This window comes from Fusarium graminearum, chromosome 2 (assembly GCF_000240135.3).
Source record: "Fusarium graminearum PH-1 chromosome 2, whole genome shotgun sequence".
Lineage (NCBI taxonomy): Eukaryota > Fungi > Ascomycota > Sordariomycetes > Hypocreales > Nectriaceae > Fusarium > Fusarium graminearum.
Genome location: NC_026475.1, coordinates 5526111 through 5540172, shown reverse-complemented (window position 1 = coordinate 5540172; position 14062 = coordinate 5526111). Strand labels below are relative to the sequence as shown.

Below are 14062 nucleotides of genomic sequence, written 5' to 3'. Positions count from 1 at the left end.
GGAAATAGCCCCTAATCACAAGCTGACGATCCAGTCCCGTCGCTAGTCCGAGGGAAGGATTTTCCTCTGATGCACTTCTCACATGTCGTTGGTCTGCACAAGCTCTCGTATCAATTCTCGCTTGACAACATAAGTCTGGGGAAATAAACGTTGCTATGTGTCGTGCACTCTGGGGAAAGAATTGTCGCCCTGTAAGGCCAGCCAAAGAAAGCATTTGTCGTTACATAAAGGAGACGTAACAGTTTGCGATGAGGAATTTGGTGGCAACGGGCACTGTCTCTTTTTTTCCCTCACCGGTCTTGCCCTGGTCACGTCTAGAGCTGGTCTTATTGGTGCATCAATATCCCTGCTGTAGTGAATGGGTCTTTGGTCTGACAGTGACAGCGACAGTTAGTCAATTCCCTGGGACTGATCTCGGCTCCTTTCCACCGTAAACTCAATTACCTGATGTTCTCTTCCTGCCTGAATTAATCTAGGCCAGGATTTGACTTTGATCCTTCTTCTAGACCAGCCGCGGGACGGTACATGCCTTTCCAAAACAGCCTCATTCCACCCACACGAGACTTGGCTAGTGACAAAATGTGGACTGCCACGTTTCTGGGCCGTTCTATCCAAGCTAGACTCGATCAAGCCATATTCCAGCTCAGCTTTAGGTAGCATTCAACTCTTCAATTCCGCGTTTGACTCTGTGATGGTCCACATACGGATATATCAGCTGAATGCGAACACCTGGCTCTCCATAAAACAGTATCCATCTCGCCATCTACGCATGAAACAGCTCCCCTATTATTGTCTCCAGTCCCTCATCGACGTTGTGTCCGGATACCATTCCACTGGGTCCCGGGTCTAGCGTCGGCTACCCAGCCATTAGCTCCCCTGAAGCGGTAGATCCTCCGGATTGGCGTCGTCTGAAAGGTTCTGAACAAGACAGGTTTGCGAATCAAGTTTCCACTATTGATCAGTAGCGAGGCCGACAACGGGCGTCGTTGCATTATCAGATTACCTGTGTAAATTGAGTCTTGGCCGGAAATAGCTGCTTGTCCGTCAGTTAGCACGGACTCGTCAATATCTATGCAGGGTAATCGCTGTTTGCCAGGATAAGTGGTACACTCAACAGATATCAAGAGAAATGAGACGATTCCATAAAAGAACTACTGATTCAATAGTTCTTGGTGAATAGATTACAGAGGAGCAGGAAAGGCCATGTCATGACGATAGTAGCAAAAAGAACAAAACATACAACAGTGAGGATTCCCCAGTCGTCACCGACCTGAGTACTAATTCACCGCTTCTCGGCTTGACTATGGGAGAGCAGACGGGATCCCGTATTTTCCAAGAGCTATGGTCGTATGTGATAAGTGCAGGCGCTGATTCAGTACATGGATGAGAAACGTCAGGACTCCAGCGCTGTTGTGATGATAGGATTGCGCGTTACAAACTTGTCACGAATGACCAAGGTTGTAAGAGGAAGAATTTGCTGCTGTGTTTAGGGCTTACCAGAACCCTCTCTATCAGTCACCCACATGATAGAGTTTATTGTGCTAGGCAGCTACTCTGTCACGCAGGTGTTCTTGTTGGGAAAGTTGAGTCATCAGGAAAACCTTGATCTGAATATTTGAGTTCTTGATACAGGTGGATCATTGGAATTGTGTCAGGCGTGTTTGGGCTCGTTGGTCCAGATGGCTTCAATCATTGATAGTGAATATCTTCCAATTTTCTACACTTCTACTATAGGACATCTTACCCCTTGTTTCAGACAAATCTTCCTGATGCTATATAGTTCAAGGTCATACAGGAGATTTGGGTGCTTATGCGTGGAGTGGAAAACATTGATCACGCTTGAGAAAAGGGCTTGATGAAGGTTAGGCCAGTGACTCATATCTATGTTGCCTGCAAACATTGCGCGATAAAGTTCTCGTAAAGAAACTTTGTGTAAAAATTTCCCCAAGTATAAAAAGGAAGGCAGACTCTCACCTGTTAAGTGCGAGTCTCAGAAGTGCTCACATCATTGTTATGCCCGCCCTATGAGGTTGTTTTCATCAGCGATCCTTCGATGTCTTTTTGAGGTTTTCATCAGAGTGCTCTGAATGTCATATTGAAATATCATCACTGACTGCTGTTGGGAAGTGGTCAGTTTATTACAGCTTAAGTACTGTTGGCAAGCGGTCGGGCAGGTGGGGGAGTGTTTTCGATGTCGCTCCTTCCCTCCTTCCATGTTGTTGCGCGCCATCGTTGAGGGGTGAGGCTCAGCGCGTGCGCCACACGCCGACCACAGCCATGGGAACTGGGGGGGGATCCTCATGCTCTGAGGGGGTGACACTTTGCAGAACCGTGATGGTACTGTTTTACCTTTGCATCCTTTATGCTTGCGCATTTATGGATGCGAACTGGTTCAGTCTGAGTTCTACCACGCAAGGGACCAAATTTGACGAAGCGACCCATGAACAACCCGAGCCACTCTTTCCAAAGAGCTCCAAAGTTGGAGTGCTTCAGCCCATGTTAATGTTTTCTGTTGTAAGCGTTGATATACGTTTGATGCCCTACAGTGCCTCTCGAAGAACCAAGTGGACAATTCGAGCAAGAGCCAGACACTTTTCCTCCTCAAACCTCCTTCCAACAATCTGGATACCAACAGGTGCTCCGTCGTAAATAGCCGGGTCATCTACGCAAGTGCGAACATAAGTACGTAGAATACATGATAGCCAGAATGGCTTTTATTATAGGTCAAGACTTACAGGCTTTCCAGTTCTTGATATCCAAATCACCCAAAGGCTTGTACGAGTCGTCAAAAAAGTCAATTTTTGCATCAGCTCGTATGGTAGGAATGACAACAACAGAATAGTTGGTCACATTCATCGCATCGGTGTACGCTGTGATTCCGGTCAGTAACACATCATCTAACAGTAACGTAGAATATCTACCTCCGTGATAGTACTTTCCGGGGATAACAGCTGCATGCGGCGCAACAGGCATCAAAACGGCATCCACGATTTGTCCTAAAAAGATCAGCTTCTGACTGGATACCGTCAAGGTCAGTATCTTACCGTCTAATTCTTCGGTGGAATTCCAGTAATCCGAATACTCTCGCTCATACTCGAGGCCCTGCAAGGTCAAATCTTGGTACTTGAGTAGCTCTGTAGGGGTTTTGAGCTTGAAGCCGTCTTCAAGGTCTGGTATCAGGGGTTCACCCGATCGGTCTAGGTGACTGTGCACGTCGTGTGCACCGTCTGCACTGAAGAAGCCGCCCTGCAAATAACACATGTAAGTATGCGCATCTAAAGCTAGTTGAGGAGATGAACTTGCGATTATGGTTGTGGCTCTCTCTTGTGATGGAGGCTCCCAGTCCACCACCTGTGGTATGTTAGCGAGAAGACCCACTAGATCACTCATGTTCACCCACCTTGTGCCCAGCCTTTTTCAAAGCTTCGGCAACAACTCGAAGTCCACGAAGGACAGGAGGATGAGGCCCAACCATCCCGTCGGACCAAAGAACACCCATCTTCAAGGGCCTCTCGCCTGACTTGACATTACCCTTCGAGTCAGCCCTTGATAGATATGAGTCCATCATTTCCTTTCTGAAAGGAATTGGTAAGACGGCTGGATCCCGAAGCCACGGCTCTGTACCGAGAACAGACTTGAACACGATCTCAAGCGCGTCAATGGAAGTACCCATGAATCCAAGCGAGGACCGGTACGTATCCTGTCCAGGATTCGTGTTTGCAGCATCGCGGTAAGAAAGTCGGTTCGAAGTTGGCTTGATGGAATAGATGCCGCAGAAACCAGCCGGTATGCGCAATGATCCACCAATGTCGGTGCCGACTCCAACAGAGCTCCCTCCTAAAGCCATTAACGCAGCCTCTCCTCCCGATGAACCTCCACAGGATAGGTTTTGGTTGTTAGGGTTCAAGGTCTTGCCAATGATGTTATTCTTAGTCTCTCCAAATAGTAATGTTTGGGGGAGACTCGTCTTGCAGTACAGCACCGCTCCCAGGGACAGTAGTTCGGTGACGATCTGGCTTTCAACCTTGTGGGTCTTGTCCGGGTCTGATACTCCAAGGTTGCCGCCAATCCAACCAACGTATCCCATCGTTGTATCGACGCCCTTGACGTGAAATTGGTCTTTGAGACTGATAGGCAGTCCGTGGAGTGGTCCAATTGGCTTGTTATGCTTCGCGAAATAGTCGTCTAGATACTTGGCCCGCTCCAGTGCCTGATCGAAGAAGACTTCGTGCAGGCAATTGTTCTACAACTACAAGTAAGAAATGGTAACTTTTAAAGGAGTGGATGAGTCTTACAATTTGATGCGCAACAGCGGCCCTTTTACAAAAGGCTGAGGTGACCTGAACTGCCGACAACTTCCCTTCACCCAAAGCCTTCAAAATGGGTGCACTTGTCATCGAAGTAACGGAGACATCTCCTTCGTCCAGAAACTGTTGAATGAAAGGGCCAGTGATGTTACGCTGTTGACGGGCACGTTCAAGGTCTTCTGGGGACAATCTCCATTCCGGTCGGATCTTGTCCAGAGTCTCAGCGCGCTTCGCAGCAGATCGGCTTTCCCAAGTGTTCTTTCTCATTTTAGAAAATCGATAGATGTTTGCTCTTAGAATGTTTGTGATTTTCTGCATTTACGGGCGGTATGGGTTCGATGTGTTGATGTAAAAAGTGCAAAAATTGAACATGCTGTGAATGAATGACGACGACATCTGCCATTTTGTGAAACATGAGGCATGTGACCTGTGAGGTCAAGAGACAAAAAGGCATCATTTTCGATTGAGGGAAAGTCGTATTTATATTGATATGAATTGAAACCATTATATATAGATCTTTTATCACTCATATGTATCGAAACACAAGTTACTGTTAGCAGTAACCTTTGCTGGGAACCCATAGATGAAGGATTCTCTGTAAAACGAAAAGCATCAATAAACGTGATCGAGTGCGGGTTATAACCATAACTCTCAGTTGCCCTACCCTGTCCCCTTGTTGTATTTCCAGCGGCCGACCTTTCTGACACTCGCTGGCCACGAGATTTGTATATCAAAGCGTTATCTTGAGGTCGGCCCTGCAGAATTGGCCCAGGATCCAGGATGAGTCTCAGTGTCCGATCTCTGCCACATGGTTACCTTGACAGCCTTCGCAGACATATAAAAGATGAAGAGGAGTGATTTAGAAGCTGGTGGATAGCAGAAATTTTAGCCCCTAATGTTTAGGGTACAGAAATAAACAGCTCAAGACGTCTAGTCTAAAGAGCACAAACTGACCTGCCAATTTGGTCTCTTATGCTTCCAGTGGCCAATCATTCTGATACCCCGATGCCAACTCATAGGCCTTTTCCAGTTTTGCTAGTTCCGATATCTTCCAATCACAGGTACAGGGGTCCATCCAATATCGCTATCGCTAGTGTTAACAGCTCACCTACGTTACATCGTAGGCGACTCCAAACTGTCGGTTCATACGTGGGCGTTGAGTAAAAACAGATTCCAATATTTTGTGGATCAATCCACGTATCGCGGGAACCTCATCATGTGTTCGTTGCAGTGAGGAACATGTTCCCTTCGCCTACTTCTTAATCTGTCTTTGCAGCTTCTGTCGGAGAGGCACTGGCAATCAACAAACTCCAACAACAAGTACGACATATACTAATTGAGATTTGCTTGACTGCTTCTATCCAACCAGCCTACGTCCATCATGGCCGCGCGTCGGGTAGTACTGTTTGGCGGTCAAGGATCCCGCTCCATCTTCTCATCCAGCGCCACCAGTATTGCAGAGCAAGACGCTCAGTCCAGCACAGCAGGTATCATATTGCTTTCAAAATGCCATGTTGCCTTTTTGCGAGAGATATCAAGCTTAGATGTCCAATCTCGTCTAATATTGGCCATTGACCCTGTCTCATTCCCAACACCTCGCCATTTACTCCAAACAGCAGACAAATACCACACACACCCAGTTCTACAAGCAACTACCATTTATCTCTGCCAGATACTGAGATATTTGTCACATGCACTGCAACAGGATGACACATTTGAACATTGTTTCCAAAGAATCGAAGCAACAGCCGGATTTTCTTCAGGCATCATTCCAGCTGCAGTCGTCGCGTGTTCGTCAACCATAGATGAGTTCGTCGTATGTGCTGTTGAGGGTTTCCGCCTCGCATTTTGGGTCGCATATTACAGCTTTCGCTGGTCTCTTTTACTCGCAGAGAAAAATGGACACAGCACGAGCCAAGATGCTACAATGTCACTTGCAACTCGGGGTCTGTCCAGAACACAGGTTGAACAAGTACTATACAGAATGAAAACTGAGCGTGGCTTGCAGCGGATGGCGATATCATCCATCGCGGTTTCCGGTTCAGTGTCCATCTCTGGACCCCAGGCTGAACTAGCCATTTTGCAAGAGGAACTACAACAATTACGTTATGTAACAACAACATTTGCTTATGTTCATGGGTGGTATCATGGTGGTAAACAACTCGAGCCTGTGGTCAAACAAGTCGAGGAGACTATCAACCGCCGATGCATTTGTTTTCCGTCCTGCGATGGGTCCTCAAAGCCAATCTACTCTACATTGGATGGTACTGTACTCGACCTATTTGGAGGCTCGTCAAACAAACCGCTATCGTCGCTCACCCGTCACCTCCTGATCCATTGTGTGAACTGGCGTGATACAAGCAGGGCCATAGCTGCAGATATTCGAGAGATTCTGCGACATACACCTATGGCGGTCGATATTCTATCGTTTGGTCCCGCCTCGCCGTTGATCTTTCCAACAATCGACTCACAGAATCCCAGAATCAACCTCGTCGACATGTCATCGTTCAAGTCCCAAGAGGGCTCTACAGCACAGCATTCGGACCGCCCCAATGATATCGCCATCGTGGGAATGAGCACAAATCTTCCTGGAGGCCACAATACCGCTCAACTATGGGAGACGCTGTCTTCCGGGCTAAATACAGTCCAAGAGATCCCAGAAAGCAGATTCGAGATTTCTGACTACTACACAAGCGAGAAGGGCGAGCCAAGATCGATGACTACTGAACATGGAGCATTTCTAGATGATCCTTTCAGGTGAAATCCACGTCAATAACTTTACATGACCATTACTAATGGTGCTCTAGCTTTGACAATGCCTTTTTTAACATCTCTCCTCGCGAAGCAAAGTCAATGGACCCCCAACAGAGAATTCTCCTCCATGCTGCACAGGATGCACTCGAAGACGCTGGGTATGTGGCGGACTCGACACCTTCATCTCAGAGGGCGACTACCGGTTGCTACATTGGGTTAGCCACCGGTGACTATACGGATAATTTGCGTGATGATATCGACGCATTCTATCCTTCAGGCACTCTGAGAGCATTCCATAGCGGCAGGATATCGTATTTCTACCAACTCAGTGGTCCATCTATTGTGACCGACACGGCATGTTCCTCTTCAACGGTTTCTATCTATCAGGCCTGCCGCGCGATACAGAATGGAGACTGCACAACAGCCATCGCCGGCGGTGTCAACGTCATCACGAGTCCAGATGTAAGTAAAAACGGAGAATAAAATCGCATTGTCACTGACCCTCTCATTACCAGATGTACCTAGGACTGTCTAGGGGACATTTCTTGAGCCCAACTGGGAACTGCAAACCATTCGACGCAAGTGCCGACGGTTATTGTCGAGCCGAGGGTTGCGTGCTCTTCGTCCTCAAGCGCCTTTCTGATGCAGTGGCAGAGGGAGATCGCATCCATGGAGTCATCAGAAGCGCCCAAGTCAACCAAAGCGGTAACTCATCCTCTATCACACATCCCCACAGCCCGACACAAACAGATCTTCTCACAAGGCTACTGAACCAAGCCGATATTGACCCTGCATCCGTTAGCGTTGTTGAAGCACATGGGACAGGCACACAAGCTGGTGATTCTCGAGAGATTGAGACACTAAAGCTTGTCTTCGGTCAATATCACTCAGAAACAAATCCACTAGTAGTGAGCTCTATCAAGGGAAACGTTGGGCACTGTGAAGCAGCCTCGGGTGCAGCTGGTCTAGCAAAACTGTTGCTTATGTTGAGGAATGACGAAATTCCCAAACAAGCTGGACTGGAGAACATGAACCCAGCTCTAGGCGACCTTCAAAGTTCTGGATTAGTGGTTCCAAGACACAATATGCCCTGGAATCGATCTCGAACTGTACCGAGACGGGCCGTTCTCAACAACTTTGGGGCTGCTGGGTCTAATGCATCGCTTCTTCTCGAAGAGTGGCTTGGGTCCTCTATGACAAGCAAGCAAAACAATGAGGAAGGCAAGCGTTCTTCGTATGTCTTTGCCCTTTCTGCAAAGTCGAACAAGGCTTTACAGTTGTCCGTGGGCCGATACATCGAGACACTAAAGAAGAACATGGAGCTCGGTACACCATTGGAGGACATCTGTTATACTGCGACTGCTCGCCGCCAGCAATTCGATCACCGAATCTCTGTTACGTGCAGCTCCAAGGTTGAGTTGATGGACAAGCTAGAGCAGTACCAATCGACGGTGTCGAGTCCCGCCCAGAAGGCTTCTTCGACAGTTTTCGTCTTCACCGGACAGGGCAGCATCTACAGTGGTATGGGCCGTGAACTGATGTCCACGTACCCTCCTTTCCGGGACATCATCAGGACATGCGACCGTATCGTCCAGGGACTGGGACTCGGATGTCCGAGCATCTTGAACTACATACTTCCCGGGACCGAAGACAGATTGGCCTCAATGTCCCACGTTGAACATCTCATGGTTTCTCAGTGCGCCTGTGTTGCATTGGAGTATGCCCTAGCCAAGACGTTCATCTCTTGGGGTATCAAGCCCCACTATGTCATGGGCCACAGGTAAGTAGGATGTGTGACCAATATCTAGAAGTTTATTGACTAACCATTATTTATCGCATAGTCTTGGAGAGTACACTGCTCTGTGCATCTCAGGTGTCTTGACACCAAGTGATACATTCCGCCTCGTTGCAACACGAGCAAAGATGATGGGCGAGCATTGTGTTGTAAACACATCAGGCATGCTTGCTTGTCACTTGAGCTCTGGTGAAATACAATCCATCATTTCAGACGATCCATCTTTCTTCCAATTAAGCATTGCGTGTCTCAATGGGCCCCACGATTGCGTTGTTGGCGGTCCGCTCACCCAGCTCGAGGCGCTACGAACACGATGCAAAACTGGCAACATCAAGTGCAAACTGATAGATGTTCCCTATGCTTTCCATACTTCAGCAATGGACCCAGTATTAGGTCTTCTTTCTGCACTAGGGCGATCTGTTGAATTCCAGGACGCTACGATTCCTGTAATCTCCAATGTTGACGGGCAACTGTTCCGTAAAGACATGACAGCGAACTACTTCGCAAACCACACACGCCGGCCAGTTCGATTTCATGAGAGTATCATGAATCTCCAAGATCTTATAGGTCAATCTTCGTTAGATGACTCTCTTTTTATCGAGATTGGTCCGCAGCCTGCGATGCTGCCTATGTTGCGAGACTCGATCGCCTCTGCCTCTTGTACATATCTCAGCACTTTACAAAAAGGCCGGGACGCTTGGACGTCTATTTCTGAGACATTATCCGCAGTATCCTTGCACAAGATGGTAATCAACTGGCGGGAGGTATTTGTTGGCACTTCAGCGCAGGTCACAGACTTACCTGGTCATCCTTTGCAAGGTACCAGATTCTGTATTCCTTTCAAGGAACCTAGAGGCATCACCAATCGTGCGAAATCTCCTGCAGTTGCTTTTGCAACAAGTGGTGAAACTGGATGTCGACTTTTACCATGGGTCAGAGCCGATACCAAGTTATCGAAAGAACACATCTTTGAGACCGACATGGCCACGCTTGGCCCACTGATCAGCGGTCATGATGTTGGTGGGTCGCCTATCTGTCCTGCGTCTGTCTTTCACGAACTAGCACTCGAGGCTGCCAAGTCAGTACTAGAGCCTGGAAAGGAAGACATTTTAGTGGTGAATGGGATGAAGTTTTCCAGTCCACTGATTTTTCTTCCGTCGACTTCCAACACGACAGTACACGTGCATATATCAAAAAAGGGCATTGCTACCACAAGGATTGCAAGCTTCCATGTGAAGTCCACCTCTCCCGCATCTCCAGTAGAGTCTTTGCACTGTTCTGGATATGTCACTCTCCAAAACCTGGAACAACAGTCAGGGCAGCGGATGAGAGACCATGCTCTGGTGACCAGACAAGCTCGACTTTTCTCTGGTGCTGGTAAGGACCTGCTGAGCACATTCCGAAGGCGGGTTCTTTACGAGAACATCTTCGCCCGGGTTGTTCAGTACTCTAGAGATTACCAAACCTTGCAATTTCTAGACGTGGCTGACTCGAACCTCGAAGGAATGGGTTCGTTTAACATGCCATCCGATTCTATCGCTCAGGCAGAGACTGCCTACATCGCCCACCCTGTCTTCACCGACACACTATTGCATGCAGCCGGGTTCATTGCCAATCTTGCGATTGGATCGAATGAGGTTGGTATTTGTTCTGCTGTTGAGTCGATCGAGGTTGCATACCATACGATCAACTACCAAGACACTTTCAAGATTTACTGCAGTCTTCTGGAAGTCAAGGGCTCGATTGTTGCGGATTCTTTCGCCTTGGATAGTTCTAACAATATTGTTGCGGTAATAAGGGGCATGGAGTTCAAGAAACTACAGCTTTCCACTTTCCAGCAAGCTTTGTCCCGCATCTCTTCCACCTTCGAGCCTGAGGGACTAGAGAACCATCATCAAGTCTCTAGCTCATCCGAGTTGCAACTTCAGACGTCTGTGGCTGCTTCTCAGCCGTTGAAAGTCGATACTGCGGTCGATGCATGCAATCATCAAGATGAGAATGGAATCGGCCAGATACTCAAAGACATCGTTGTTGATGTGGGCGGGTTCATGGAACAAGACATTGATTACACCATGTCCTTGACAAACTTGGGAATAGACTCTTTGATGCAAATCGAGATTGTCTCCAAGATCTCTCATTTGTTCCCTGAGAAAACAGGGCTCGACCATCATGCTTTAGCTGAGTGCGAAACTCTGCAGGAGTTGAACAACATGCTGTCATCCGTCCTTCAACCGTCGGTCAATCAAAGATCGGCTTCTCAAGCATCCTCCTCTAAGCAGACTGCCGTCATCACACCAACTTCTTCGGAGTCTTCAGTCGAGGGTTATAGCGCCCATGGGTCTGTGGTGTTACCTGTTGCTCTCCATACTTCTGAAGAGTCACGCACTCCTCTTTGTCTCTTCCATGATGGAAGTGGGCAAATTGGCATGTACAAACGTCTTCAAGGGCATGATCGGACTACGTATGCCTTTTTCGATCCTAAATTCGAGAGTTCCGGTGAAGGCCGTTCGTTTTATTCCAGTCTTGAAGATATGGCTGAGGACTATGTTTCGAAAATACTGAGCACACGCCCACCTATTTCATCATTGATACTGTGTGGTAAGTAGTGACATTTCTTCCATGGTGAACTGAGACAAAATCACTAACAGATTTGTACGAGGCTGGTCATTTGGCGGTGTTGTAGCCTTCGAGGTAGCCCGACTACTCTTTTTGCGTGGTATCGAGGTGAGAGGGCTTGTACTGATCGACTCACCGAGCCCGATCAACCACGAGCCTCTTCCTGCCCCAATCATTTCAAGCATAACAAGATCCACGGGCCGTTCTGAAAGTACAAATGCTCTTGAAGAGGAATTCTTATTCAACGCATCTCTCTTGGGCCGTTACAAACCCGAAAGACTTTCTCTAACCACAGGGAGAACTCTCAAGACAGTCATGTTGCAAAGCAAGGACACGCTAGACACTGAGGCTCTTTGTGGAGTCCGCTACGACTGGCTAAGTCGGCAAGATGTCAGGGATGCTGCGATTGCGGAATGGGAAAGCTTGGTCGGTGGACCTGTTCAAGTTGTTCCAATTGCAGGGAATCATTTTGAACCATTTTTAGATGACAAGGTTCGTTAAATTGACTTTTGGATTCGCAAATATACTGATATTGCCTACAGGTCACCGAAACGTCATCGCAACTTTGGCAAGCATGCCAATACATCGAACAGTCTGATGGATAAAAGCTCGGCACCTAATAAGGCACATATGTATGACGCGTGTACCTTTTGGTACCCCATTCATGTATTTAGACATCCCTCAGCCGTATCGTAATGTCTATGCAGAGTTTAAATCTCGTTGTAAGAAGAGGGGACTCACCGGTCGCGGTGCAGGCGGGTCATGATCTGATTTCGATATCTACGAACGGCATTGATGTGATTTGCGGATGTGATGGGGTTCAGAATGCCTAGCGCTTAGTTATAGTTTTCGATTAGTTGCAACGTAAATGAGTAACATACGTGTTCAAGAGTAGATGATTGGTTCGGATACTTGCAGAACAACAAAGTAGAAATCACAAACTTTGTCCATCGTGAACCTTCTAGCGTTTGCAAACCTGAGAACTAACCCCTGCACCACAATCAGCACAATGCATGAACGAATCGACCTTCACTGCCACGCTGTGGCTCCGAGCTATCGCCAGTATGCTATCGACAACGGTCATGAGAAGCCAGACGGCATGCCCGCTCTACCCGTATAGCTGTCTTTCTATCTAGCACACATTGTTCATTCGCTAATCATGGATGGTGTTTCTAGCAATGGACCCCTGAGCAGCATATTGCTCTCATGAAAAAACTTAATATCAGCAAATCAGTATTGAGCATCACTTCTCCAGGGACGCACTTGACGCCGCAAAATGATGAAAATGCCACACTTTTGACCCGTCAAGTCAATAAGGAGCTTTTTACCATCTGCAAAGAACATCCATCGTACTTTAGCTTCTTTGCTTCACTACCTTTACCATCCGTCAATAATTCCATCGCTGAAATCGACTATGCTTTAGACCAACTTGGAGCATTAGGCTTTGCGGTTCTGTCAAACGCCAACGGTGTATATCTCGGTGACGCCGAACTTGATCCTGTATTTGCGCATTTGAATGCTCGCAAGGCTATACTGTTCATTCACCCTACGACATGCAACATTCTTGCCTCTGCTGGACAAGTTCAACCCGTCAAACCCCTCGAGAAATATCCCCGACCCATGATGGAATTCATGTTTGACGAAACTCGTGCTATCGCAAATCTTTTGCTCTCGGGAACTGTTGCTAAATATCCAGGCATAAAATTCATGATGTCTCACTGCGGCTGTGCGCTACCGTCGATGCTTGATCGCATTGGCGCTTTTGCAACACTGATTTCAGGTGCGGAGAGCCAGACTGCCGAGTTCCAGAAGTTGCTTCGAGAGAGGTTCTACTTTGATTTGGCTGGGTTCCCTTTCCCTAATGCAATCCATGGATTGCTTAGAATCTTGGGTGAAGGGGCAGAGAAGAGATTAGTTTACGGAACTGACTACCCGTTTACTCCTGAGAGGCTTGTTGTTAGTTTGGCAGATGTTATGGAAAAGGGACTCGAGGAGTTGTTTGACGAGGGACAGCGAGATGGTTTGTATGTAAATAACGCCGTAGATCTTTTGGGCCTCTGAGTAGCCATCACATATATGAGACACAGAAAGTGAATCCATCCAAGTTGGCCTTTGGTCGTCTTGAGTCAATTGATCTATCTTATCTTATCTCGCTATGGCATATCTTATCTTCGTCATCGTATCTTATCTTGTCTAGTTTCTCTTATCGCTCGTTATCTGGATACCCTATACAATAACTTCTAAGTGTTATCAACTCATCAACAATAGTTACAGTCCCTCTGTCACAGTTGTCCTGTCTAGGATAACTGGTATTATTATTCCTTAATTATTCGGTATACTTCTTCTGTGTTTCATATATACACTGACTGGAAGGGATTTATTCTAGGCGCTCACACCTTTCACGATGGGGCTTTAGGCACATCCAACATTGAAGACCGTACTAAAACACCATCCCAACTGGTAGCCAAGCAAATTGTCAGCCTGTCAACCAATATTCTATGAGGAGTCCAGTTCTTTTAAATGCCAAGAGACTATAATAAGAAATTACAGTCAGACTCACTTACCTGTTCTCCGCATTTTACAGGAGATA

General features: G+C 47.3%; 3 protein-coding genes and 1 non-coding gene across 4 annotated transcripts; 2 read left to right on the top strand and 2 right to left on the bottom strand.

Moving 5' to 3' along the window:
• Positions 1 to 1233: 1233 nt before the first annotated feature.
• Positions 1234 to 1349, bottom strand: FGSG_20015. The gene has a single exon (XR_893010.1). It is a non-coding gene; the product is annotated as a 5S ribosomal RNA (ribosomal RNA).
• Positions 1350 to 2540: 1191 nt separating this feature from the next.
• On the bottom strand, positions 2541 to 4574 carry FGSG_03963 (uncharacterized protein; the record flags this gene model as incomplete). Its single annotated transcript, XM_011323397.1, has 6 exons — positions 2541 to 2662; positions 2736 to 2870; positions 2922 to 2951; positions 3045 to 3351; positions 3401 to 4243; positions 4296 to 4574. The coding sequence occupies 6 exons, from the start codon at positions 4572 to 4574 to the stop codon at positions 2541 to 2543; spliced, it is 1716 nt and encodes a 571-aa protein (XP_011321699.1).
• A 1114-nt stretch (positions 4575 to 5688) lies between these two features.
• Positions 5689 to 12077, top strand: FGSG_03964 (uncharacterized protein; the record flags this gene model as incomplete). The annotated part of the gene is made up of 6 exons (XM_011323396.1): positions 5689 to 7064; positions 7115 to 7523; positions 7577 to 8841; positions 8903 to 11454; positions 11540 to 11964; positions 12015 to 12077. The coding sequence occupies 6 exons, from the start codon at positions 5689 to 5691 to the stop codon at positions 12075 to 12077; spliced, it is 6090 nt and encodes a 2029-aa protein (XP_011321698.1).
• Positions 12078 to 12481: 404 nt separating this feature from the next.
• Positions 12482 to 13798, top strand: FGSG_03965 (uncharacterized protein; the record flags this gene model as incomplete). Its single annotated transcript, XM_011323395.1, has 3 exons — positions 12482 to 12586; positions 12649 to 13496; positions 13741 to 13798. The coding sequence occupies 3 exons, from the start codon at positions 12482 to 12484 to the stop codon at positions 13796 to 13798; spliced, it is 1011 nt and encodes a 336-aa protein (XP_011321697.1).
• Between the last annotated feature and the right edge of the window lie 264 nt (positions 13799 to 14062).